This window comes from Triturus cristatus, chromosome 3_1 (genome assembly GCF_964204655.1).
Source record: "Triturus cristatus chromosome 3_1, aTriCri1.1, whole genome shotgun sequence".
NCBI lineage: Eukaryota > Metazoa > Chordata > Amphibia > Caudata > Salamandridae > Triturus > Triturus cristatus.
In genome coordinates, this window is record NC_140583.1 from 342,409,339 (window position 1) to 342,437,000 (window position 27,662).

The 27,662-nt window shown below is 44.1% G+C and overlaps 1 protein-coding gene across 1 annotated transcript in view; it reads right to left on the reverse strand.

Annotated features, from left to right (window-relative positions):
* THSD4 (thrombospondin type 1 domain containing 4) overlaps positions 1–27,662 on the reverse strand; it is a 2,089,562-nt gene that overhangs the window by 1,623,194 nt on the left and 438,706 nt on the right. Inside the window, exon 4 of the mRNA XM_085644058.1 lies at positions 15,940–16,379. Coding sequence (XP_085500184.1) covers positions 15,940–16,379 — 440 coding nt within the window. The remainder of the gene's footprint in view (positions 1–15,939; positions 16,380–27,662) is intronic.

Genomic DNA, 27,662 nt, shown 5'->3' on the forward strand with positions numbered 1-27,662 from the left:
ACATCACAAGCGCAAATGCACATCAATATACTGCTATTGATTGGTATTTATATGAAATCTGTTGCCTATTGTGAATACGCACTTAGGCAACCGTTCTCTTCTGCTCCAGAGCCCAAACTAGTTCTGCTTCAGACTCAACACAAAATGGCTTCAGTTTCTGCTAAATTATATAAACAAGCATTTGCAATGCAATAGGTCTCGCATTTACATAAGTTTAAGCTATTGGCATTATAAATGACAATGCCTTTTATTTATGTTTTAAAAACTAAAACACAAATAAAAGGGTATGTTATTTGCAATGTCAATAGCTCAAACTCGCGTAAATGCGAGACCTATTGCATTGCAAATACTTGTTTTATAGGACTTTTCTGTGAACTGTCTGCCACTCTGCCACTCACTAAAGATCCTTTCCTCCCTTCTGAAAACTGTTTAGCTCTTACCTCACTCAGCCTCCTGTACTGCAGCAGCCAGGGTATCTATGGTAGGGGTCCGCCAGCACTGACAAAGTCAAAAGCTGGTAGCCAGCTACAGACCTAATGGTTTTGCCAGTCCTTGTTTTTAATACAGCATTTTACACCTAGTTTTTGGGAACTTCTTAAACCTTTGTTCGAAGATGTTAGAACAACATTGAAGGGATTCTGCACATTTGGAAATATTTTGATAGCTCTGCTCATTAAAGGGCACGCAGAGCCAAGCCAGAGCATCGGCTGGGTTTTCCCAGTTTATTTGTTGGGTGGGTTGGGCAGGACAGAAGGAAAGAAAGGAAGAAGGGAGGATGGAAGGAAAGAAATGAGGCAAGAAGGAAGGAAAGAAAGAAGAAAAGACCAAAGGAAGGAGATAGGAAAGAAAGAAAGATGGAAACAAAGAAATAAAGGCAAGAAAAAGGAAGGAAGAAAAAATGAAAAAAGAAAGCAAAAAGGAAAGAAAGAACGAAATCTCAAAAAAGGAACCAAAAAGGAGAAACTAAAAAGAAAGGAAAGAAAGAAGCCAAGAAAGATAGCAAGACAAAAAGTGAGAAAGAAAGAAAGCAAGAACAAAAGCAAGAAAGAATGAAAGTCAGAAAGAAGGAAAAAGAAAAGAAAGGAAAGACTGCACGAAAGAAAGAAGGCATAACTTAATACAGAAATCTACGCAACCTATTATGCTGTGAAATAGCTGAAGTCAGATAAACAAAACGCACTCCAACAGCTATTTTCAACACCATTGGCAGGATAACGGAAATGATGAGACCGGACTGTGCCTTTCTTACATTAAAAGCGTCCTGCTATCACTGGAGGCACTTGACTGTCCTGGAAGGCCAGGCAGGCACTGCAGTCTTTCGGAGTTGTGAGCAGCTGACAGGTTGCACATCCCTGGCTTGAAAGGCAATATCAGACAGCTTGCACAGTCGTTCACATTCTAAGCACTCAACTGGAAGCTCTTCTCCTGCTTGCTTCCCTGTCTTGCTTTTGGGGCAAGAGTAGCCATCAAAATGAAAATCACTTATGGCCAACCAGAAGTACCAGTCAGAGCTTCAGCTACTAGCACAGAACTGGCTCTCAGGGCTTCTATAGCTTGAGGACTATGCTTCTCTCACAAGAAACGCTTTATTTTCAGCAAAATATCCCACAGCGGTGGCACAATCTCACAGGGTTTAAACCTTTGGGAAACTGCACTTGCCTAACTGAAAGTCCCTAATAGGTAGTGCTATCTGACAGAGCTCAAAGAGCTAACCAGATGTGCTTTCCTGTTGACTAATCCACGGCAATTGTGCAATCCGTCATGGTTTAACACCCCACACCCCTCTTGTGCTTCTGTCACTCAAAATGGTAAACATGTGATGTAATTTATTGGTGCTAATCTTTGTAAAAATATTTGTATCTACAGAAACATTTGTTAGGTACTTTTCAGTCTGACAGCCTAGAACAGAATGTCCTTCAGTCAAAGGCTCGGGGCTAAGAAGTAATGGATGGCTTAGCCAAGCCCACGCTCAATCAGTTTCTTAACAGTATGTGCCAACTTCATGCAATAGTATGACTGGCTATCTATCTCAACTGTAAGTTTGGGGCTCAAAAGTAAATATGAGAAAATAAGCAAGAGATTATAAGAAAATATTTTCAGATTGTTTTGATTTGGCAATACTTTTTACCCCATGAAAAGCATACATTCTTAACAATTGGGCACAACTAGGCTGCACAATGTGTATGAGTAACAAGAGGTGACAATTTAGGTAATTAAAGACCTCGATAGATTCCAGTGGTGCCTGCAGCAGTGTTGTGAACGCCAGCGCCATCATTCAATTTGCGGCACCACCAGCAAAACGGCCAGCACGGAGGCGCGCATCTTCCTCAAAACTTCTGGCCCGCTCCAGCAGCAGGATGTGACGTCTGCAGCAGTTGCGACCGTGCGCTTGCAGTTCAAAAACTGGGGCTGCACGCGGCACTGGTGGCCAGTTGCAGCGGCCTTTATAATTTATTTGGGGACACTGAATTAGTGAGTGTCCCCAAATAAATTATAAAGGCTGTCGCAACGGGTCACCAGTGCCACGCAGCCGCCGCCCCCTAAATAGTGCTGCCTGGGGCAGTCCGCCCCCACCGCCCCCCCAGCCACGCCGCTGGAACTCACTCTTATGTATGTAAGGACTGTGGCAAGAAAGTCCTTGACTAGGCCTGGGCGGAGTTCCATGTGACCAAAATCCTCCACCAGAGTATGCGGCGTTGTGCAAGCAGCAGAGTGCATTAGTTCATGCCATTCTCGCTGATTTTTAGTGCCGGTTGTTTGTCCCATGCTGAAAAATCTGCACGAAGGGCACCATGAGCAGCGCAAGAGGGTGCTGCTTCTTTTAGCCACTCGAGTAGATGTTCTACTCGAGCGGCAGCTTCCTCAACACGAACGGATGGTTTCTCAATGCAAGTAGTTGCAACCATCCACAACCGCCCACATTGAGAAATCTTCATGGGAGGTGGTCTGGCGTTGTATTTTCCTCACTCGCGCTCCCCAGCTTTAACATTGGTGAGCGCCAGTGAGCTAAAAACACTGCTCTGCGGAGCGGAGTTTTTTGGAACTCCGCAGAGTACACTCGCCAGCCCTACCCATGACAGATTAACTGTTAATGCCTGTTTACATTTGTTTAGCTCCTACAATGCATGTTAGTTGTTATATCTATGACTTTTAGTAGACGTGTCAACAGCATTTAAAGGACAAATTCAGAAAAAATTGGGACCAAGGCCCGTCTTCAGAGATGAAATCAAGTGGAGGGTATTTCTAAGAAGCCTTCTTATCAGGGCTGGACTAGGAATAGCAACCAGCCCTGGTAGGTTGCTGCTCGACTGGCCTGGGGGAGGGGACTGGGGAGGAGAGGTGCTAGCAAAAATAACTGCTCCTGCTTTTCTTATATGGGGCCGAGATTGCAGAACTGCTGCAAAACCGTCCCACAGTAAGAAAAGCAACCGACGAGCACAAAACTGGCCCCCACCCCTCTGGCCCGCGGGGCAAATGCCTTGTGCCCACTACGGCCAGTCTGGACCTGCTTCTTATAGTTTTATGCACAACTCAGTAGAACTGACAGATCTATTTAGGAAGTGAACTCATAGTTAGTGGCACTTAACATCACACAAATGTACTGCTACTTTATAAAATCTATTGCACAGCCATCATACTGGTGGTCAATCAATCAATCAGAGTACTTGTAAAGCGCGCTACTTACCCGTGAGGGTCTCAAGGCGCTGAGGGGAGGGGGGTGCCGCTACTGCTCGAAGAGCCAGGTCTTGAGGAGTCTTCTGAAGGTGAGTAGGTCTTGGGTCTGCCATAGGTGGGTAGGGAGGGTGTTCCAGGTCTTGGCGGCGAGGTAGGAGAAGGATCTGCCGCCGGAGGTCGTTCGTTGTATGCGGGGGCGGCGGCGAGGGCGAGGCTGGCAGAGCGGAGCTGGCGGGTGGGGGTGTGGAAGCTGAGTCTGCTGTTCAGGTAGGCTGGTCCGGCGTTGTGGAGTGCTTTGTGTGTGTGGGTTAGGAGCTTGAAGGTGATCCTCTTGTTGATGGGGAGCCAGTGCAGGTCTCTCAGGTGGGGGGTGTTGTGGCTGCGGCGGGGGACGTTGACGATCAGTTGGGCGGAGGCGTTTTGGATGCGTTGTAGTCGTCGTAGGTGTTTGGCTGGGATTCCTGCGTAGAGTGCGTTGCCGTAGTCCAGTCTGCTGCTGACGAGGGCCTGTGTCACCGTTCTTCTTGTTTCAGTCGGGATCCACTTGTAGATCCTGCGGAGCATGCGGAGGGTTTTGTAGCAGGAGGAGGAGACGGCGTTGACCTGTTTAGACATGGAGAGGGAGGAATCGAGGATGAATCCTAGGTTGCGTGCATGGTCGGTGGGTGTCGGTGCTGTTCCCAGTGTGGTCGGCCACCAGGAGTCGTCCCAGGCTGAGGGGGTGGGTCCGAGGATGAGGACCTCCATTTTGTCTGAGTTCAGCTTCAGACGGCTGCTCCTCATCCAGTTGGCGACGGCCTTCATTCCCTTGTGGAGGTTGGTTTTGGCGGTGTATGGGTCCTTGGTGAGGGAGAGGATGAGCTGGGTGTCGTCGGCGTAGGAGATGATGTTGAGGTCGTGATGGCGGGTCACTTGGTGAGATACGTCGGTCAACATGGCCTTGTTGTCAATGCATGGAGACTGGAAACTGGCTGGAGAATTTGCATGGATGAATCCCCTCGTGAGATTTCCATTTAAATACCCTCTGCCCCCTTGTGAGTCTGTCAACCACAGCTACACCAGACTATTGGTAACAGTATTTGAAGTATTAGAAAATAATTTCCTACATATGAAAACTGTGTCTAATGCATAAGTGATCAAGGATACAGTTTAAATGATCTCTTCGGTTATTGTTATTATTCCCTTTATCTTGTAACAAATAAAAAACATAAAGCAGAGTTCCTTCAGAAGAAAGATTCACATGAACACATGCAGAGTTCGAGATTACACAATGAATCTAGCTCTTCACATATTATTGGACAGGGAGTCTGTCAAGAGTATTAACCCTCCTCCATTTCCCTCACACAGGACAGTGTTGCATAATCCTGCACTGGGACTTAGCACAAATACAACAGACTCAGAATTACACTATGCACCGCATAACAGCACAACTCTTTGGGAATGGACCTGAGCACCCCTTTGCCAGGATTTCAAAATCACCTTCTTAAATTGCTTGCCATCAGGAAGTGCACGGTATGAAGGGAAATGCCACAGACACTAACACTGGAAAGAAGAGGGGGGAGGAGGTACCAAAGGAGGAGACCAAGTGCATGACTCGTTACAGAAAACATCACATGGCGCCTCCTGCTTTCTGTCGGCACAGCTCAGCTCATGTGTTTGAATGAATGCTTGAATGTATGCCTTTAGATGTACCTGCACCTAACATGTTTGCCAACTCACTTTAGCAATTAGATATCCCTCCATGACTCATTACCACGATGTATGTTTACCCTTAAACTGCTTTCCAAACACAGAAAACACTATCTCCCTTAATCTTGATTCAAAATAGATTAGTTATGGAGTTTGCTGAATCCTTCAAACACGATTGATGGTGTTTTCTAGTCTGCGTTTGTTTCATCATAAAAGTAAAGGAATCACATATTACAGTTCTGTCGGACACGTGAAGGAATGTTTCTTATTAGGTCAGATCACGTGGGAACACGTCAAAATATTTAATACTGGTTTCCTCTGCACTATTTTTACAGTGGCAGAACTCTGGGTTTAATGAAAAATATATTCAAGAGACCAATTGATCAATTGAAGGGAGGAAGAAGGGAGGGGTACACAACAGTTAAGAAGGCTACAAGGAAGAATGGGAATTATCAAAGGAAGGAAGGATGGAAGCAAGGACTGATAGAAACGAAGGAAGAAAGAGAGGGTAGAAGGAAGCAAGGGCGTAAAAAAATCCTAAGAATAAGGAATGTCAGAAACAATAATATATATGGAATACGTACCCCCTGCCACACCTTACAAGGATTTTGAAAGTCACAGAGGAGTTTCATAACCATATAAACAAATGAGGCAGAATGTTGAGTACCTTTATAAGGTTATGGAATTTCGAGGGGACTTATAATACCCCTAGCTTGTGTGGCAGGGGGTATATTATCACCTATAATACATGGTCACACCCTTACCTTTCCAACTAATGATTTAAAACCCTTATGTGTAGGTCTTTCATGTGAGAGAGAGGGCATGCTTGCAAACATGAAGAATAAAAATAGAAAGTCAAGTGCCAAATTAAACGCATCAAAAACCTGCAAGATATCTTTGCAAAAACATATTGGAATCAGTTGAATACAAGTTAATATAATTTTTTTCACACCTCGGAATGTGTAGAAACATGCAGAAAGATTCTAACTTTTCAATAATTATGCAACAAGTGCAAATAAATAAACATGTTCTTTCTGCTTGTCTCTGTAAGCTAGAAAAACAGAGCAAAAGAAAGAAAAGTACTGCTTCAATTATAATCCTTTAAACAGCTGCTTTAATTATGCTCCTGACCTGCCTTCCTCCTTGGCTGCTGACACTGGAAACAGGCTTTGTGATGTCAGAATCCAACTATAATAGGTTATTGCAATTGACTTCTGATGTGATATCTTTATAATCAGCAACTGAGTGTGTCACAGGTCGGGATGGGCGTTTATACAGGGATTACAGAATCCCATGTTTCATACATTTATAATGATTCTTCCCACACAGTATTGTCTTAGATTGGCATGTTCTATCTCTTATAAGTGGGTCTCTTGTAGCAGCAGGGCGATGTCAGTGCACTTGCTGTTCAGGTAGGTCAGGCTTTTTTCACGCTTGACAAAATGGATTACAATTATCTATGTTACATTGAATGATATTTGGAATGGTGCAATGGCACATCACGTCTGGGATCATAGGGTGGTTGGGCTGAAGTACAGGGTACATCTATGAGCACTAGGATGTACTCAGCTGTGTTTGTGAAGGATTTGGGAAGTGAAAGGCAGGCGCGGCTCCTCCATAATGGTGGAGGAGCGTAGCCCCAATGCTCAGAGTAGCAGATGCAGCAGATGAAAATTAAGATGACAATAAAACAATAATTTTTTCCCTGGCTTCTGAACCGATACGAGTTTAGGACGGAGCGTGGCCAGGCCATGGCAGGACAGAGGAGAGTTGGGTACTGTAAGTGCGCATTTCTATTTGGCCATAAGTCTTAGGCCAGCAGAACCGCCATGCACACCTCATCCAAACCAGCTGTGTTGTACTGCAGGGTGGAGAAAAGGCACACGTTTCCTGTGCCTGAGGAAGCGTCAGATGAGCCCACTCAGGCCTATCCTGATGCTTCTCTCAGTTTAGGTATAGCATGAGAGCAGCATCTAGAGTGGGTAGGGAGCATGTGCCGTGTGGCGGGAGTGTGGCACACACTGTTTGGCGGAGAGAAGCACCAAGGCAGTGGCTGGTAAGTATTTTTTATTTATTTATTATAATTCCTCTAACCTCCCCCCCCCCCTCCCCTCTGCTGCCCCACCATTTTAGATTGGTGGCACCTGCCAAAGGTGAAAGGTAGCAAGAGAGAAATACATGCGGTGGGGGTGTGAACCCTACTAACAGTTGGGAATCTAATCCTAATATAGACTGCCACTATTCCTACAGCTGAGTGGGTCAGACATGGCAAGAGATCCGGGAAGAACTTCTGTAATTGTCCTGTCCCACAGCCTCCAATCTGACAGTTATGGAGTGATCCAAGTGAAGGAGTAGAGAAGTGAGATTGTCCAGGTAAAGCCAGAGGACATAGAATTGGTTGCAGTGTCCACATATGGGAATGGTTGTTTTAGAGTGAAACGTAAGGAGGAGAGAAAATGTTCTACTCATCAGTACCCATCATGTTCTCATGACTGACATGCAGACAGTAGACAATAAACATATGGATGTTCTATAAGCAGAGAGCATGCAATATCAAAATATTTCTACCCTGAGCATCTAATATATGCAAAGTACAACTAAGGTAGATTTAGGCTCATTCCAAAATCTGGGACCTGTCAAACTTTATCCATTTGTGAAACATCAAGTTCGTTCCCAGAGCGGTGGTTGTAGGGCAGTCACAACTTAGTTCCTTCTCCAACTCAGCTGCTTTAATTGAAAGAAGCGTTGAAAGCTTTAAACTGTATTGATCTTCAGTGGTGACCTTGACAGTATCTGTCTTGTGCTAGAGTGTCTACAGTCTTGCATAAGCTCTCTTTGTCTGAATGCCAGTGGATCCGCATGGTTGAGGTCCTTTCTTATTCCAATGAAGAAGAAGATAGCCCTCCTGGCCTTTGGAATTGTACATTCACCATAGCATCTGAAGTAGACACTTCCATCCATGTGAAGTCAAAAGCATCTAAGAACCTTTCAAGGTCCTCCAAGTTGTCATATTCAGTGACTTTAGCATTTGTTATAATAACCATTGTAGCATCATCCAGTAGGATGTATTTAATATCCACCATGTTTTAAGCATGGGCTCAGCACCAAGAAGTGTTTTTTCTGCTTGGATTAATGCCATGCAAGTTGAACGCCCGACATATGAATCGTGAAGCCATTGATGCGGAAAGGGACACACTTTTACCATGTCATAAACAGTAATGTCCTCTCATGTTGATATTAAAGTCATTGAAAAATCATAGCGTGGAGTGCATTGTACCTATTTAGGCTCTTGATTTGAATATGATGGGCCTTTTGGATCTCCAAAGGTTCTTGGAAAGTGATGCCTAATAGGTGTGGTAAATAGGACATCATAAAGGTTAACATAGCTTCCCGTGATGCCATAGAATAATACAATATTGTGCCTAGAGTGAATTTCCATATCCATCATCTTGAATTGAGTTTACCAAATCTCCTCACCTAAGTTGACACAAAGTCAAGTTTCCTCTCTATTTCAATCAGTGTGTTCTCAGCTGTGTCAAGACATGTATAAATACTATTAAGATCTAAACTTATTGATTTTACTTTATCCTACAATTCAGTGGCTTTGGGCTCAATTTTGCCTGTAGAAAGGTTGATGTTAAAGAGTTCATTCTTTACAATGTCCAATGTGACATCATGCGTTTTAGACTATGTAAATGTGTGCTGGAGATTTTCCAGCCGTGCTAGCCTCAAAGCCCAGAAGCTCTCTTGCTGGTATAAGGAACTATAATTCAAGGGCAGACGTAATGTCAGAGCTCTCCAGAACATTTGTGAAACACTGTCAGATTTACTCCCACAAAGAGTATGTCACTATGTGTGTTAAAGTTTCTGTACTTTCAGTTTCGGGGAGCAACTGAAGTGGCATGGGCTAGCCCGGTGTTGGCAGGAGTGGGCTCTGCCTGTCAGGGAAGATATTACTATAGCAAAGCAGCAGGACAGTTCATAGGTCGCAGGGGCAGGGCCAACGGGCAGCTGGGGTTTCATCTGGTAGCATTACTAGTGCCTCTCATCACCAGGATTTTTCTGCTGTATAATAGAGCTTTTAGAGGGGTGTGTAACTGTCAGAACCCTCCTACCTTCAGTTCAAGAAAGGCTGCCTACAAGAAACTCTGTGTACTTGGTCAGGCTGGCCACCAAGTCGAATTGGAGGCAGAAAAGGTGGTAGCTGAAGGTGAGTATGTTTGAGTAGTGTGTGCTACAGGCCTCAGTGCACCATCAGTGTAGCTCACCATCATGAAGTGTGTTAGGCCCACCTGGACCATTCTTCTCATCCCGCAGACGGATAGCATGTGCTTTCATGTATGAGGTAATTAGGTACACCAAGGAGATTACTCAGTTCCACATATTTTACCTGCTGTTTTCCCATAGTTTTTGCTGTGGTAGAAACAGGTACTAGTCAGGTACTGTGTGCTGCCTGAAACACCTAGACCATAGGAGAGGTACACTGCAGAGCTGTGAAGTTGATGCCTCTGCTTTTGTTGGGTGCTGAGAGCTCCAGGGCACTCAGTGGAGATTCCAGACTGAAGTGCAGATTTGCCACCACTACCATTGGTACCCGCATTCATAGTGGATGAATGTACAGGGGTTTCTCAGGTTCCAGTGAAAGCATCTGCCAGAGATCACACAATCAATCCTAATCAGCTAGTTTGGGCTGAATGGGGTGACAGTAAGGTCCAGCAAGGAGGGGTATTGTGCATCCATTTCTGTTCCATCCTATCAGTGAGTGAAGAGGCAATTATTTCATCACTGAGTTTGGCTATGACACTCATTCAATGCACGTTGTGGCTCCCATGAAAGCCGGATCGGTCCAGATACTGCTTCAGCCATGGACGTTTCAGTGCAGGGCAGCCATTCTTGAGCAGGTCAAGCCCCAACTTTTTCTTTCAACTTGCTGTACCCAAGTAGGACTGACATTATCTGCTCCCATTCAGTTCCAGAACATTTCTAGATCCTTTGTCTTCAACCCCAGTAGATTTAAGTACCAGCTCTGACCCTGAAATGCGGAAGGAGAGCTCATCTAAATAAGGGAGAGGTAAGGGGCCTATCAAGAACTCTGCCAGAAGGATGAGAGGTCAGTTATTTTGCATTAAGGACTTCAGAGAATTGGAAGTGCTACACAAGGAGGTGGAAATTAGACAGGACTGAATAAGGATAATTCTCCGGTCACAGGCTAATATACAGAATCAGACTACCACCTCACCATGACCTCCTCAGAACTTTATTGGACCTGGGGGGAAAAACATATATAGGAGAAAGACTCTGCAGGCAGAAGACTCAAGGACTCCTGACTTGCGACGGAATAAGAGGCTTCAGGGACTCCAGTACTCCTGATTCCTGCTGCCACCCATGAACTGAAACGGCTCCAACGGTTAGGTGGATAACGTCCTGTTTGACTACTGCAAGGACAGAACAAAACAGAAGGTCTACTGACTTCAGCAAGGCCCAGCTAAACTGGATCCTGCAGAAACTCTGACTGAAGAAAAGTCTAAAAGGCTGCCTGAAGACCTCAGGGCTTCAGGAGTGACCAGAAAGACCTTCTCCAGCAGTTGGAGAAAGGTATCCTCTGCAGCACAGGGACAAGTTACAGGACTTTGTGGTGCAGATATCTGGCCTCGTGGAGCCAAGCCCAGCTACAGCTTCCGTCTTCGCTACACTGGAGAATTTTGACTGCCCAAAAAGTTGTTATGTCCGAATGTGAACCCTTGGACTGGACAATAGCAGCTGGCAGGGAATGAGGGGGAAGAGGTGGGGGGAGGGGTGTGGTCGAGGGCGGGGGACGACAAAATAATAATTTTTAAAACACTTACTTCGTCTGCTGGCTGTGTCTCTCCTCCGCTTCTCCAGAACCAGGAATCACCCAGGCTCCCCGAAGCCTTGTTCTGAGCACCGTGGATTGGGGCTCAGATGGGGTGCGGGGACCTGGGCATGTTTCCCTCCAGGCTGTGTAATTCAGCCTGCTGGGGAACATGCAAAGTAAGAATGACTGTTTGGCCGGGCCAAGATGGCCGGCCAAGCAGTCATGCCCACTTAGAGTATGTAAACCACCCCCCTGTGCCTCCAGCACCGCACAGCCCCGCCCTAAAACAGCCCAGAACCAGCAAAAAATAAAATTATAATAACTATGTTTTTATCATTTCATTTTTACTGCTCGAAGAGAAGTGGGGTGATGCTCCTCCGCCTAAGTGGAGGATTCGCCCCTGGGACCGGATGAAGGCTGCAATTCCATTCCAGCGGCAGAAACCAGGGCAGAGTGCCATATACATAATACAGGCCCAGATATACAAAAAAGTTACTATCATCTGCCAATCAAGGAAAATCCTTGTTTTAAATATGCATTTTCCTAAACTGACCACATCTTGCTAGCTTTTGTCAGAAAGTGGGTAACTAATTTGGGAATTGGGACTGTGCAAACTAAATAAGCACAATCTTTTAGGTCAATGTTAGGGCGCCTCCTGACAGCTCCTACGTCCCTGCAGCCACATCTATCATATGACTTGAGCGCAGAGCAAATGAATCCCTTATTTACCTGTGGCCACACCCCTAGCAAATGAGGAAACGCTCCATTAGGATTGCGCCGGTGCTAAATGTGGGCAAAAGCAATCTGTACTACAGAAGGGGCCGAAAAAATACTTTCAACAAGAGTTACCTGTCGAACTTTAACGTAGGTGAGATATTTAATTCAATCTGTGATTACTGGGCACTCTAAATGCCAATCACCTTTGAATTCCGACTGTTTTCTCAGGGACAGTAAGCACTGACCTACTCATCATAAGGGCCTCAGAGGGATGTCATTCTAAAGCAAATTCTGAAAAGGAGTGGAAGATTTCCACTACTGTGAAGGTGCATCCCTCAGTCTGAGACTGTTCATTTATTTTCCAAGAAATAGTGAGGGGATTAATATATTGTAATCGTTTATAGGATTTCATACTTTTAGTCCAAATTCCAGTCTAGTATTGTTGGGGATGAAATACGAACAAGCTGAAACTTACCGCACCCCTTGCTACACCTACAGCGCCGTTTGAAGCTGTTGATCATGCAGCTGAACGAGTGGTCACAGTCATTACATTTTTTTTGCCATATGTCAGATTTGTCTGTGTGTACGTACACACATGCGTGCATGCGTGTGCGTGTGGAGATGTATGTCTTTTTTACACGAACATCGAGTATAACAAAGCAAGTTAAGTTATACTGTGCAATTCTATGCATTATCTTGCAGTATTCTAGAGACGTTTAACTGTATTTGATGTGTTTATTAGCACCGTGGTGTCAGTATTTCAATAACTGAGTATTGTAGAATTGCACAGGACAATGCACAGTTGCGCACATTGCTTTGTACTTAAGGACAAAGTATGAAAACCATTACACAAGGGAGAGGCAACCTTTTCCTAAACGCGTTGCATTAATGTATATTGTTTTAATGCATGGAAGAGTTCAAACTTACAGTTATCGTGTACAAAAAATCGAAAATATATATTTTTTTTAGAGTTGTATATAGCGCAAACTAGACTTGAGGATGTCGGGTATCAGAGCGCTTTACATGAGCACCAGTTTCGCTACAGATGGACACACAGTGATTTGCCAAGACTGACTGGATGGTGAGCGTCTTTGCCGAAACTCGAACCTGGTTCCCCAGCTTTGAGGTAGACGCTCTTGTCGTAAGGGTACATCCTCTACCCAACTGTAACACTCCTAATAAACAAGCAATGGCATAGCCAATAGGTCTCGCCTTTGGGACCTTATAAGTGTTTAGCCATGCAACAGTTGATGTTATTGCACCAAGGATATTGTGCTGGATAACTAAACACTTATAAAGACCCAAAGGCGAGACCTATTGGCTATGCCAAAGCTTGTTGGGAAAGGTAGTGCCCAACCAAAAGGTGTTAATACCTTATCACTGGGCAAATCTAAGTAATATACAGGTTTAATAGTACATTTAATACTTTGTTGGGACCTCAAAAGTCCATGTACTGGACGTTCACCGAATACTGCTTCACTTTTAGAGAATGTTAATTGTAGGAAAATGTAGATTTGTGCACAGTTCTTCACAAAAACGTTTGGAAGATTTAAGGACTTGAAACAAATGATTTAATGGATATTATTTTGGGTCATTGGTAAATGTTTTCCCCTAAATGGTTGTGGCATTTGGCTTGTGGGCCGTGAACTTATATGTGTCAGCAGAAAAAATATCAGAACACAAACTGGATTAAAATGCGCCAATTAAAACCAACCACCACCATTTAACTCCAGCAACCAGCCCTGTGATTCATCATGAATTGCCCAGAATTATCTTTATAACAGTTCTTATGTCTAAATTCCAACAGGCTACCATTTGAATCGAGAAGACACACTTGAAACTTGTGAAGTTGCATATTAGCCTGGACATTTTCTGCTGTTGTTTATCGCAATGTAAATAGAGTAAATCACTGGTACTATTTTCAGCGTCTCTGTTTATTAGAAAAGGCCCAGCCATTGCTCTAACAGCTCTCTTCGTATGTGCCACAAAAGTCTGCTTGGATAAACCGTAAGAGTAATGCTGACACATGTAAACACGGTTATGAGAAGTTATGAAAGGGCTGATATGATGATAAACCCTCAGGTGTCAATGTTGTCAGTTGGTATTTCCTCAAGTGCGATTGATCCGTGATTTGTAAGAAAGGATTTCCTCACCTCAAGCACGACTTTAAGATGGTAAAAATTAAAACAAAAAAGGCAATGGCTATGGAATTGTGGCGAATTCTTCCAAAATTAGCAGCCTAGGAATATGGAGTGTTATTATCGGCTCCTTTTTTTCGCGTAATTGAACAATGCACATTTGGATAATTTGTAACCATTACCCATGTCGCAAGATGCCAGATGGTGCGAAGCTAGAAAAACAAGCAGGAAGTGGGATAAGGAAGGGGGTAGGGCACGCCGCGCGCACTAAGGGGAGAGAGGCACGCAGGCTGGCAAATGGTGAGCACTTTTGCGGCCGCTTTGATGTTCTAAGTGGCCGCAGGGCTCACTGAGAACATCAAAGCGGCCGCGAAAGTGATCACACAGGCTGACAAATGGTGCGCGCACCTGGCGCACATGCACTGCAGCTGGAGGCCTGAAAAGCCACTAGTTTGCACTTCTAAATCCCGCTTACTAAAACTCTCGCCAGAGCAGCGCTAAAGCACTGGCTCAGGCGAGACCTAATAAATACGGTATTTGCAAAAAGCACAAACGAATCACCCCGAAGTGCCTCAAGGCGCTGGGGGGCATTAGGGAGATCAATAGAGCTATTGCCCAGAGTCACATGATGCTGGGAGCTGCCGCCTGGCTATTGAAATACAAGCCCCGTGCTCCGGAGACGGCTATTGTGGCCACTGCGCCACACCTCTCCCACCATAATGCATGTTAAATGTTGTACAGGCGGGAAAAAGCATCTTCTGAGGAGTTTGTGATACCTTTTGTTAGACAACCAAACATTATAGAGAAGTCACCATTTCTTGACAATATATTCCCTCCAGACGTCATTAAGACCGGCTCATTTCTTACAATGGTGAATATATGCAACTCTGAAAGGGTATCAAGAGTACAATCACTACATAATCATTACGTATGCAATAGAATATAAGGCAACGTCCACAAATTGTGCAGAAAACATTAACAAATAAGTAAGTAGGATTAGGTCTGGGAGGAATTTCCGTTTCCCCAGCATTATTGGTATAAATTCGGTAATTTCACTTTACTCTTCTTACGTGAAATTCCAGAATAACCGTAGTATGCTACGTTGCACAATTGGAGCCGTTTGTGGTAAAAATGTCCCCAAATGTGACGTATGTTGTGCAAATTTACAGCGAATGCATGGGTTCACACGAACGGCAGAGCACGAGCATGTGATGTTTGCATGCTTTTAAGTTTTTTACACTTTTTCGGCGCCCTCCAAATGGGGTGTAGATTGTGAATTGCACATGGTATCTTTTCTCTGACTCATTTTGTTCTCAAATAAAGCACCAAAGGCCAATTTTTCATAATTTCACAAAAGCAAATTACATGAATCACACACCCAGTTATGATGTGCCTTCACTAAACACACTTTTCGAGTTCACCTTTGCGTCTGATTGAATTGTTGCCCATGTAAATTAGTACCCAAGACATTACTCAACAATCAGAAGAGAATGCCAGAACTTATCTTCAATACTCTAATGCTAATGCTCTAAACCCCTACAGCTGTACCCATTAATTTCACCATGATGCTGAAAATCATACCTCAGAGTATATCACAACACAAAAAAATTAATGGAAATTAAATAACAGATTCCAAATAGTGTATACTACATAAGTGGGATGGGTTGAATTTAAGTTTAATCAAGTTTTTTATGTCTCATAAACTAGTTTTAATGCAAAAAATACCTATTTTTTATTGCTGTAGGCATAGTAGGATGATAGATATACTCCAGGCTTCTGAGAGTCAATACAGAATATTAATGTTCCATTACCAATTTGTAAAGGTGCATTCTTTAAACAGCAGTCAGAACATTAGACAATACGTATACGTTGAAGGAACAGTACCGTCTTTCTGATTTTGGGACGTGTCCTTCAGTCTGAGAATGCCGACTGCCCCTTTGCGTCGCTCTGCTAGAATGGCTGCTGTTCCGGTCCCCTGACACTGAAGCCTGTAAACCGGCCTTCCCAGGGTCATCTCTGATGTGCAGTGGAACAGATGAGCGAATAGCAGAGATGACCGGCCCGGAGAAGGGATTCTGCAGGTCTTGTCGAAGACGTGAGTGTGCATTGGGAAGAGCCTGTTCCACATCCGAGGGCTGCTGTGCAGGCCTCGCGTTGCTTCTTTCTTGTTGATGGGCAGAAAGGCAGGGTCGTGTTTGCTCCATGACTCCACCACTGCAGCTTCTGGAGCAGGCTGACCAGGGCCCCCAGCTGCCCCACGTACCTGGGATCCCGGGGCTCGGTTCTTCAGGAGCATCCCTCTGCTGTTCTATCCTGTGTGGGACCTGGAAACACAGACAATCGAATTAGAATTCCAGCCAATGAAATTGTGAGTTTTCAATTCACTTTGCATCAATTTCTGCTGTGAATTTCAATATATTTCTTTTAATCTAACAGACCCAGAGCGATAAACATTTGATAACCAGGTGAAGTATTTAGAAGATGTCATATAGTTTTCAAGTTCTTGAATTCAAAAGTGAGTGTGCAGCCTTGAGCTGGATGGGAACATTGTTCCAAAGAAGTGTGTCAAATAGTCTGTAGGACCTGACATACAATGAGCTACTGGGAGCTTGGTACAGCGCCCTCCTGGATTTTGTCATAATGTAGGGGGGAGGAGTTTACTGCACAATAAGTGCTGTTAGGTGAACACAGGCCATGGTGTGAATGGATTTTAAACACAACGGTGAGTACATTGTACTGTACCTGTATTAAGTGGAGACTCATGCTAACTGCTGGATGAGTGAAGGGCAGGTTGTACATTATTCTGGTAGAAAAATGTATGACTTTGTCATGGAAGGATAATTCATATTGGGGGGAAATAGTTACTAGGCTATTACAGTAATGCAGTATATTCATAAGTAGAGTATTGCTCAAGAACTGACCTCAGACAGAGGAAGATGAGGGTGGACCTTTTCGAATATTGAGCAACTGAAAACAAGGAGCAGTGACAGTGGAAGAGATCAATTCTTCCAAGTGTATATGGTGAATAGTGCACTTAATTTTTGGTAACCGTATCTGGAAAGGAATGTTATTCTTCCATCTCTCTACCCGAACTATTGACGTCTTCCCCCACACCAGTATCACAGTACAAATGCACTTAGTGCTATTAATTCCTCGTTGCCTGACAACACACACCAAAACACATCTGCTTTTTTCACATCTATATTACAAATAAACGTATGTGCTCAGGTGGCAGCCACAGACAGAGTACATATGTTCCCGGTTGATCAACTTACTTCAGGTTTTTAATTTGAGTGCTCCCGAAAGGTATAAAATAGTCTCTTGAGCAAGAACCATAATATGCTCAATAAAGTGTTTCTAATTCCAACCTGTCGCTGTGTAAAGTTCAAGAATACATTATGCCTCAAAGAAGGTCAAAGTATTTTTGATACCAATATTTCGGAAAGATCACAGTGTAACCAATACTCTGGCTGGAAACAAGGACATGTATCTTGATTAGTTTTGTAGGGCCCGAACCAACTTGCAGGTTTAATATGACATGCTTAACTGTAACCAATCGTCCGGCATAGCTTTTCCAGCTTCTTTCCCTTATCTCTATTTTTCAGGTGTTCTCTACATTTGTACATTTCTTTCAATGCCTACTGCAATGTTATCACTTTCTGTTACAGAACTTCCTATGATTGCCTCAAGGCCTCTGCATCCTCCGCTACATAGGGTCTGCACAGACCCCCATGCAGCTCTTACTCAGAACTTAGCACAACTCTTCATCTAGTCCATCAATAACACATCTTAGGTCATGTCCCCCTTCTGCCCTCAGGACTTAGGCTTACAGCTTCCAAAATCTATTACAACTTTACTCACTGCCCCAGTCTCCTCCATGCTTCCCTCATAAATCACTCACAGGATCCACACACACCTTCTGCTTGTCCTCCTCATGCACAACATGCAGCAATGCAGATATTCTTCCTCACAACACAACCTGGTATTAAGATTATGATGATGAGTGTAATCACACCCTCACCACCCTGATCTATAAGGTACACGCCCCACTCACATAAACCATGAGGAGTTACGCTAAACCTGTCATCCTTAGGAGGGTCTTCCTCCAAACTTTCTGCCAGCTTATCTCCTCTTTTTGCTGTTTCTTTTTTTGGCCTTAGGACTCTGAGCACCTTACCACTGCTAACCAGAGCTAAAACACATGTGCTTCTCCCCTAAATATGGTGACATTGATGTATATCTGATTGACATATTTAGTTTACTTAAAAGTCCCTTGTAAAGCGGTATACCATATACCCAGGACCTGCAGCACTGGTTGTTCCACCCACACAAGCAGCCTATCAAACCTGCCTCAGGCCTGCCATTGCAAGACCTGTGTGTGCACTTTATTGCCACGTCATCTTGGATTTTAAAACCATTTGCCAAGCCTTGAACTCCCCTTTTGCTATGCATAGGTCACCCCTAAGGGCAGGGTGCTGTGTGAAAAAGGTAGGACATGTAATGGTACACTTTACAGGTCCTGGTAGTGACAAACAGCTAAACTCATTTTTCACTACTGTGAGGCCTACTCCTCTCAAAGGCTAGCATTGGGAATTCCTTAAAACACTTTTAAGCTGTAATTCCCAATTAGAAATGAGTAGTTACATCATGGTTCATATATTTGAATGGTAATGATAAATCCTCCTTACTGGTAAGGTTGGATTTAACATTACTATTTTAGAAATGCCAATTTTAGAAAGTGGGCATTTTCTCTGCTCTTACCTTAACTATCTGTGCCTGCAGCCGGTCTTCAATACATGTCTGGGGCGGGTGACAGCTACACTGTGTGTATGTCTAGAGGGAATGCACAAACACTGGAAGGGTGGGGGTGACAAAGAAATCATCTTTATTTATCTGCATTCTGATAGCTCTTCCTGAGCAGGGAGAGGGAAGGGGAGCTTACACTCCTTAATAGGCAGTGTCCCGTGTCCCACGCAAAAGGGTGATGAGCCCCCACAGATAGCCTGGCAGATAGTACTGGGATGAAAGGGACCTGTGCACTTCAAGGGCCTCCTTTGAAGTCACCTCTACTTCAAAGGCACAACTGGGTATAAGTACTGGGGTTTTGACCCTACCAAGACAGGACACTACTGGACAGGTGAAGAACTCTGCCAGGAGTAAAGACTACTGTGCCCCAAAGATTGCCACTTTGCCTGAATTATGCTGCGAAGGAACTGCTCTCACCTTTGCTGAGCTGCCCTACTGCCTGCTGATCTCTGCCCTGCTGAGGACAAGGTCTGGACCATCTCACTTGAACCCAGAGTAAATCCGAGGGCTTGTTGGCTTGCCCCCTGTTCAGAAGTCTCGGAGCCATTAAAGTCTTCCTTCCACTCTGCAACAGCACCTGGGCAATGTCATCTGTGAGTCCTGCCCTAACAAGTGGTACCAATCCAGTCATGGGACCTTTGAAAGGCGATTTCTGCTGTCCAGGACCACCAAAATCAATGTAGTGATGACTTTACAATTATCAGAACCAAAGCAATGTCCTTTGCACAACACAGGAGCCAATGAATGACATTGCCTTGACGGAATGCGCGGCTCGCCGGCGACAGAGAGCGTAGCTTGACAACGATGCAGCAACTGCATTGTGAGTGGTTCATTGACAAAGCCCTCACCAACTGCGTGGATTGGCACTGATGCTTGACCCCCATCTTGAGGATCGACGCAGTGCCTCCTCGACTTCTCGCATTGAGTCTTTGACGCCAAAGCTTTCTTTGGCCAAAGTACGTTTGCAGTGGGCCCTGCGTGGTTCCTGAAGTTAGTTTGCCCTCCATCATGGTCATCCTGAACTCTGGATTCACCCTGGTCCAGTGTGGCCTCAGTAACCCATAAACGCTATTTGACTCTAAGCACTACTTTTTGATTTATTTTAAAATAATTCATAACTCTGGTTCTGCTTATTGGATTTTAGCTTTTTTAGTCTCGATTTACTCATATAATTATTCTCTATTGTTCTAAACCTGTGTGGAGTATTGTTGTGGTAATTTCATTGTGTTACACTGTATGTGTGTGTTGCTCAAATACTTTAACAATTGCCTCTTTGGATAAACCTGACTGTTCTGTGCCAAGCTACCAAAGGGTGAGAACAGGTCATCTTTTAGTGCGTATCTAACTTATCCTGATTAGGATTGTGGTCCCTACTTGGACAGGGTGCAAGCATCTGCCAACTAGAGACCTCATTTCTAACAAGATATGACTGATCAACATAGATATTTTTTTAAGGAGTTTAATATAGCGCAAACTTGACCCAAAGGTATCGGGTATCAGAGTGCTTTGCACGAGCATCAGTTGCGTTACAGACGGACACATTCATTTTTGTTAGGCACGAGGAGATTAAGTGATTTGCCCAGAATCACAGGATGTTCAGCGTCGTTGCCGAGATTCGGAACAAGTTCCCCAAGATTAGAGGTCGAACGCCCTAGCTGTTAGGCCAACTCCTCTCCCCGAATTGGCTTGGCCAGACGCATTTGCTCTTAATACATTACTTCAACCCCTTCATCACTAATACTTTCCTACAATAGGGTTTTATAGCTGGCCATAGAGGCATTTATGAGCCCCTTTAACTACTCTCTGCGGGTCCCATTATTTTCTGAGGAACACTTCTTGGTCACTTCACAGCTGTCACTGCTGGATTCATTGAGCACCCTAAACTGAATAATTGGACCTAGCCAAACATTATGTCAAGGAACGAAGGGCCTTGAAATGTCCCCTCACATGTTAAAAATCAAGAGGGCGTGGAAAGGAATAACATATTGCGGTTCTAACAAGCACAGTGTAGCATGCAAACCCTGCCCTTCATGTGCATAAAGGCCTCCTCAATTAGCTATATATAGAGTTTCTTAACCCAAGATGTAGTCCTATGTAGTCCTGTTTCCGTCGCAATCCACAGCTCAAGCTAATGGCCTCAAAATAATTGTAGCTTTCTAAATAATGCCACTTGCAAAGTACAAACAGATGTCTCGCATTTAATTTGCGTTTTATTCAAAAATGTGTTTTGGACGTCGATCCGTTTTATTCAATCTTCTATATAAAATAATTGCAACAGCAAATTGAATAAAGGCTCCATAAAAAAAACTAGTGGCTACTTCCCGCTAAAACGTATTGCTCAGACGCTGTTTCTACTCCAATAAACTTTTGGAGTGCATATTAAAGAAAGCAATATGTAGCTTTCCTCTGAAGTTTCCAGCACTTTATATGTACATATAATCTTTCTCTATTGAATATTGACGTTCTCCACAGTGATGCTTGTTCTCTAATGTGGTCTCACTATAAAAAGAAAATGCATTTCACAGTGCTAATTTTTAGAAAAAAGAAATGAATGTGAGCAGGGGCTCAAGGTGTATATGGAAGCTTGGCGCTTCACCTTGAAGAAACTGGGCCAACACACCCTGCAGTGCATCGACCCAGAGTGAGACAGAATTTGTGAGGCCTGCATTCAATTCTGGACGTGGCAGTGGCTCTTGAATGAGCCCATAAGAAAAAGTTTGTATTATTGACAAGTTTGTCCTGACTGTTGTCAACCAGGGGCAACATATTTGCAATAGAAGGAAGTTTTTCAGGAAATCCACTGTTGACACTTATGTAGTAATACTATCGCTTGTTAGTTACTAAGGGATATGTGCTATAGGAAAACACATATTTATTATTATTTTTTGACCTGTAGGCTTCGAAAGTGTCTTTAAAAAAAAAAATCACACTTCAAACACATGAGAAACCCTTCACTTATCACTGCGGTTACCAGAAACAGATTTTGAGGAAGGATTATGGGATTACTCTGGCCCCATATGTGGAAGTGTTTTAGTGCTTTTTTAACAAAAAACGCACAGTAAATATAACAGATGACTCAAGGCGCATGTTTTTAGGCAAGCTTTGTTTTGTTACCCGCACGTTCCTTTGCCTGAAAGAACAGCGAAAACACGAAATACTCCTGCCTTATCCACACCTATCCTTTTCTAACTTCTCGTTGTCTTTTTTTTCTTTCTTCTCCCCGGAGCACTATTTTGTGGTGTGTGAATGGAAAAATAAGTAAAATAACATTTACTCAAATAAATGTATGTCAGTAAAATGAAGAATCTGATTGGCGGCTCCAAACCCTGCATGTGTCCAATAGCTTTTGTGTTTAGACTTGGGCTCTACAAAGACACTGTTAGTGACACAGATGGCGATTTGGTGTATCAAAAAGGGCTTCATAGTGTATTTTAAGAAATACGGGCACTTAAGTTAATTATAAACCATTATTCTCAAATCACAAGGCAAATCAGTCAGAATCCCCACTATCGACCTGAAAAATAAATAATACTCCATCCACGTAGAATTTCATGGATTCATACACCATCAATGTATTCATGAACTTTCCAGCAAATGTCATTAAAATATGCATGCGGCATAAAATCAAACATCTCTCCCACGGGGAAGACATTACAACTGGTCTCAAATAGGATAGTAAGAGCCCGCTGATCTCAAATGAATCAATGCAAGATGCCTAAGGGAAGCAATGCCCTTAAAACAAGTCAAAAGGGTGGCTCTCTCTCGAATACCCCTGGAAACCCCAACGTCTAAGTAGATCACAAAATCCTCCATGAACATTGCACCCACCAGAGTAATATGAGCAGTCATTTTTGAGTCAAGCAGTTGGCCGTCTTGCATCTTGTTTAGCATTAACAAAACCCACAGTTTCAGTCAAAAAGGGTTTGAACCTCATGAGCTTCACATTAAATGGTGGTTTGCACTAACTTTATAACCATGCTTGGCGTTGCCTTCTGTAGTTTAAGGGCAGGTCTTTATCTCAAACAGCCAATACATACACCTCCATACACAGAGGTAATATAAATCAATGCATTGCCTAAATTTGCTTGTTATGTTACAAATAGGCTTACATTAGCGGCCACTTAACTCCAAAGGGGCAAGTAACAGCGGTCATCTGTTAGAAGAGACCCACAGCTGAAAGAGTCCAGCTCACAGTGGCTTAATTTTTCTCTGCTCCCCAAGTTAGTAGATCACTGTTATCAGTAACTTCAGGAGTCAGGAAATATCAGCCCATTTTCTGTGCCACTCAAAATAAAGGCCTTGGAAAACCATTTGACTAAAATCAAAACTTGCTATTGCAGCACGACAGGCCTCACATTAGAACCCTGGCTGATTATATGTTTAGTTTCAAACAGAAAGATCAAGCACAAATCTTTCTTTAAAAGAATTCCTAAATATTTATAAACCAATACAGATTAAAATCTACTTCATCCACGATCCAAATGTGCAGCCTTAATGTTAACCATAAGACGGATGGCCTCATTGAGGCTCTAGTGGGCAGGTCACAAAGCAACTGGAGTAGTGGGGCCCCCATCACACCAGCCCATTGACACCTGGCCTGCCAGATATATAGACCGTCAACACTATGATTTTCTTTGCCAAAAGTACTTCCACAGGCTTTGCTTGCCAACAATGCAACACCATCCAGGCCGCCATGTCATCAGTCTCAGTTGACAATTTCTTTGTGCCATCCTTAGGGTAGTCTTCCCCCAACTTTTTTGCATTTTGTCTCCCACTTTTTGCTGTATCGTTTTGTTGGCTTTAGGACTCTGAACAATTTACCACTGCTAACCAGTGCTAAAGAGTATGTGCTTCTTCCCTAAAACATGGTGACATTGGTATATACCTGAATGGCATATTTAGTTTACTTATAACTAACTTGTAAAAGCGGTATACCATATACCCAGGGCCTGTAAACTAAATGGTACTAGTGAGTCTGCAGCACTGGTTGTGCCACCTACACAAGTAGCTTTTCTAACCTGTCTTAGGCCTGACATTGTAAGGCCTGTGTGTGCAATTTAGTACCACTTCGACTTGGCATTTAAAAACACTTGCCAAGCCTTAAACTCTCTTTTTATTACACATAAGTCACCCTAAGGTAGGCCCTAAGTGATCCTAAGGGCTGAGTGCTATGTAACTGAAATGCAGGACATGTACTTTTAGGTTTTATATGTCCTGCCAGTGAAAAGCAGCAATTTTTTGTTTTCACTGCAGTGAAGCCTACCTCTTCTAAAGGCCAGCATTGGGAATTTCCTTACATACTTTTAAGTGGTAATTCCTGATCAGAGAGGAGTAGCTTTCTTGTGTTTGGTATTGTTGGAATAGTAATGATAAATCTTCTTTAAGGGTAAAGTTAGATTTTTAACACTACTATTTTAGAAATGCCACTTTTAGAAAGGGGACATTTCTCTGCTCTTTATTTTGCTCTGTGTGCCTTTCAGGCTGTCTCCAGTACAAGTCTAGCCTGGGTAACAGCTACACTTTGTGCATAATATCTAGACAGCTACAGCACAGGAAGGGCTGGGTGTGACAGGGTATCCATCTGCATTGATTGCCTTCCTGGGCTGAGAGGTGGCTCACACTTACATCTGAATAGGTTGTGTCCTGCTCTAACACAAAGTGCTGATTTACCGCCTACTGGTAGTCTGGAGCCAGGGCTGGGCTGAAAGAGTCCCTTGTGCACTACAAAGGGTTATTTTTAAGTCACCCCCTACAATCAAAGGCCATTTTGGGTATAAGTACCTGGCTCTGGCCCTATCAAATCAGTAAACTACTGGACCTTAGTGTGGAATTTAGTGTGTTTGATATTTACTGACACATCTGAGGAACAAGAGTGGTGTCCAGTCGCAGCCTCTCACACCGCTTTACAAAGGGGAACCTTCCATGGTTGTTCCCCGATCACCTGAGAAGCTAGTGCTCCCATTTCCTGATCGCCTACAGGGGAGAGCGAGCACAGTGCTCCATCTCTGCTCCTGCTTCACCCTCCAGCAGTGAGCCTTCCTTTTTTGTTCAGTGTTCCCTCATTGGAGAGAAAGAGCGTCTACTTGGTGCTGAGCACCGGGAGATCACTGCTTCTCAACACCGGCACCTGCAGAAGGCTTTGACCAGTGCGGGTGCCCCTCCCAATTACCCTGACAACTGCAACGCATTGGGAGCACATTTCCCGATCACTACGGTGCCCAACAACTGTATGCCTCACGTCCCCTGATGAGCTGTACAGCAGCAAGATTCAGTGCATAGCGACTACAATCACACCTAAAGGTACTGTGAACATGTGGACTGTGTTTTCTTTTGGCTTATCACATGACATCGCAGGCAGCTGTGGGGAAACTATTTGGCCACATTTCAGTTCCCTCTTTAATCGCATAGGAACGCCTTCAGTCCCATTTGCGAACTTTCATTTGTTTCATTTTAACAGTGGAGAAGTTATCGTAAGGGCTCTAAAAGGAGCCCAACTGCATTAAGCACTGCTGTTGCATGTAATCTTGTAGAAATCCTAAATCTTGGTTTATTGACTGGAGTTTTGCTGTTTTTATCTTGTTTTACTCAGATAAAGATTCTCTATTTTTCTAAACCTGTGTAAAGTGTTTTTGTGGTGTGTTCATTGATGTTTTTTTTTTTGCATTCAATTACATAGTTTAAACCAAGGCACGTTGATGAGGCATTCTAATAATAACAGGAAATTAAAAGTGCATGACGGTATAGTCCCAATCTAGACATAGAAACGACTTTGGATTAGCATATCTATTATTCACAACATCACATTGTCATGGGAGTTAAGTCCCCCACTGTCCTTGTTAACATGCTCATTCGTGGCCACAGAGTCTGGGTGGCCGAGAGATTGGTCAGCCCCGTCTGCCTTTGGGAGAAAGGACACCAGGGGGGCCCAAATGTTGTGTGGCCTATTCGCTAAGGGCATTAAAATCCAATATTCGATCAGGTGCGACTGACATGTGCCGCGTCCGCTAGCCAGGTTTTGGTGAATGGTGCCGGCTTACGGCCCCAGTGGATCTCCACCCTGCACCTGGCCAGCACCAGCAGCATCGCGACCAGTCTCGGATTAGTGTCCGGGATGTCCTTGACATAACCCAGAAGGCATGTAAGAGGGTCATAAGTAAGGGTGTCAGAGGTGATGTTGCCTATAATTCTGCATACGTCTTGCCAGAAGATCACTATCCTTAAGCATGACCAGGTAAGGTGTGTAAATGTTGCATCGGGAGCAGAGCATCTTACGCATCTGGCGTCCCCTGCCTCCCATTTTGTGAAGTGCTGCGGGGGTGCAATACAGTCTGTGTAAAAATGTTAAATGTATCAGGTGTAGTCGGTAGTTGGGGAAGAGTTTTTGGGACTGATTGCAGCAGTACTGCCACTGTTCTGGCGAGGACATGTCAACTAAGTCCATTGCTCATGGCCGCTCAGTGTCCACAGGGGAAGCTGCGAGAGTCAGTGCATACAGTCTAGTGACGAGTTTGCGCAGAGAGGACACCGAGTGGATGTATTCGAGTGCTGCGTTTGGCGGTGGAGGACTGGGTAATGCGTCATTCATGTTTCTGGAGGTTCGTCTTATCCGATAGTATAATAGATTGTCTAGTGGAGTGGCGTTTTCCGGGAGAATAAGGAATTGTCCATTAGGATAGTGGTCGGCAATAGTACAAATGCCCAGTGCTGTGGCTCGGTGTGCCATGCCACTAATTTACAGTGGAGGGAAGGAGTGATTGTTAGCAAGTTGCATTGCCGGCACATGTAAGGCCTTAACCCCTATGTGTCGGCGGATCCCCTCCCAAGCCCAACGTATGCATTCAACACCCCAACATGGAATCAGACCTCCCCCTACCCAGGGAACCCCAATTTGGTGAATATCAACATGTTACAGGAATTATCCCAATGTGGTACGTGGGCTCAACCAGACCTCGATTAATCACCGAGGCATGCAGTTTCTAGGATCGGAGCAGGGGAGGTCTTTTCCAATAGTGCCCTCACACACCCAGAAGGATGTCATGTTTCATCATTGGGCATGCTCCTCGTCGGGCCGGCGCTGCAATGCTCGACCGGCACCCACGAAGGGGCTCTTTAGCAGAGATCCTTTGGTGATGAAGCCAGTGGGTGAGTGCGGGTGTGTGGGCTGGGTAGTGAGGTGAGAGTGAAGAGTAAAATAGGTCTAAGAGAACCCTAATATATTTTGTTTATTATCACGGGAACCTAGCCTAATTAAAGTATGGCCCTAACTGGAAATTATGATCCTATAGGGCTGATGTGGTGCATATGGTCAACCAGACCTCCCGATGCCATGAGGCAAGGTGTCCAAGCGTGGCAGGTCGCAGCAAGGGGAGAAGTGAATATGGTTAAATCACAGCGGTTGAGTTTAGGCAAAATAGCAGTAAAGAGTTATACTATTAAACTAGGTTTACTTAGGCCTATTGCCAGTGGGACCACACAGGGGCCACTACCACTCCTTAGCAAAGTCAGTAATTTTCACTTGCGTTGGTTTCTTCAGTAGCTGACTGGCGATCCTCAGGGGAGCGACTTTTGTAGTTGTTTAGTGAACTCAAGGGCAGTCTTAAGGTCTGTAAAAAAATGGGGCTTGTTTCCAGAGTCTATGCGTAGCTTGGCAGGATACAAGAGAGTATATATGATATGAAGTTGCTGGAGTATAGTAGGTAGGAAGTCTCCGCAGGCGGCTTGCACAATCAGTGTAAAGTCAGGGTAAAAGGAAAGCATGTTACCTTGGTGTCTGGGTTGCCTTCCGGAGGATTGAGCCTCGG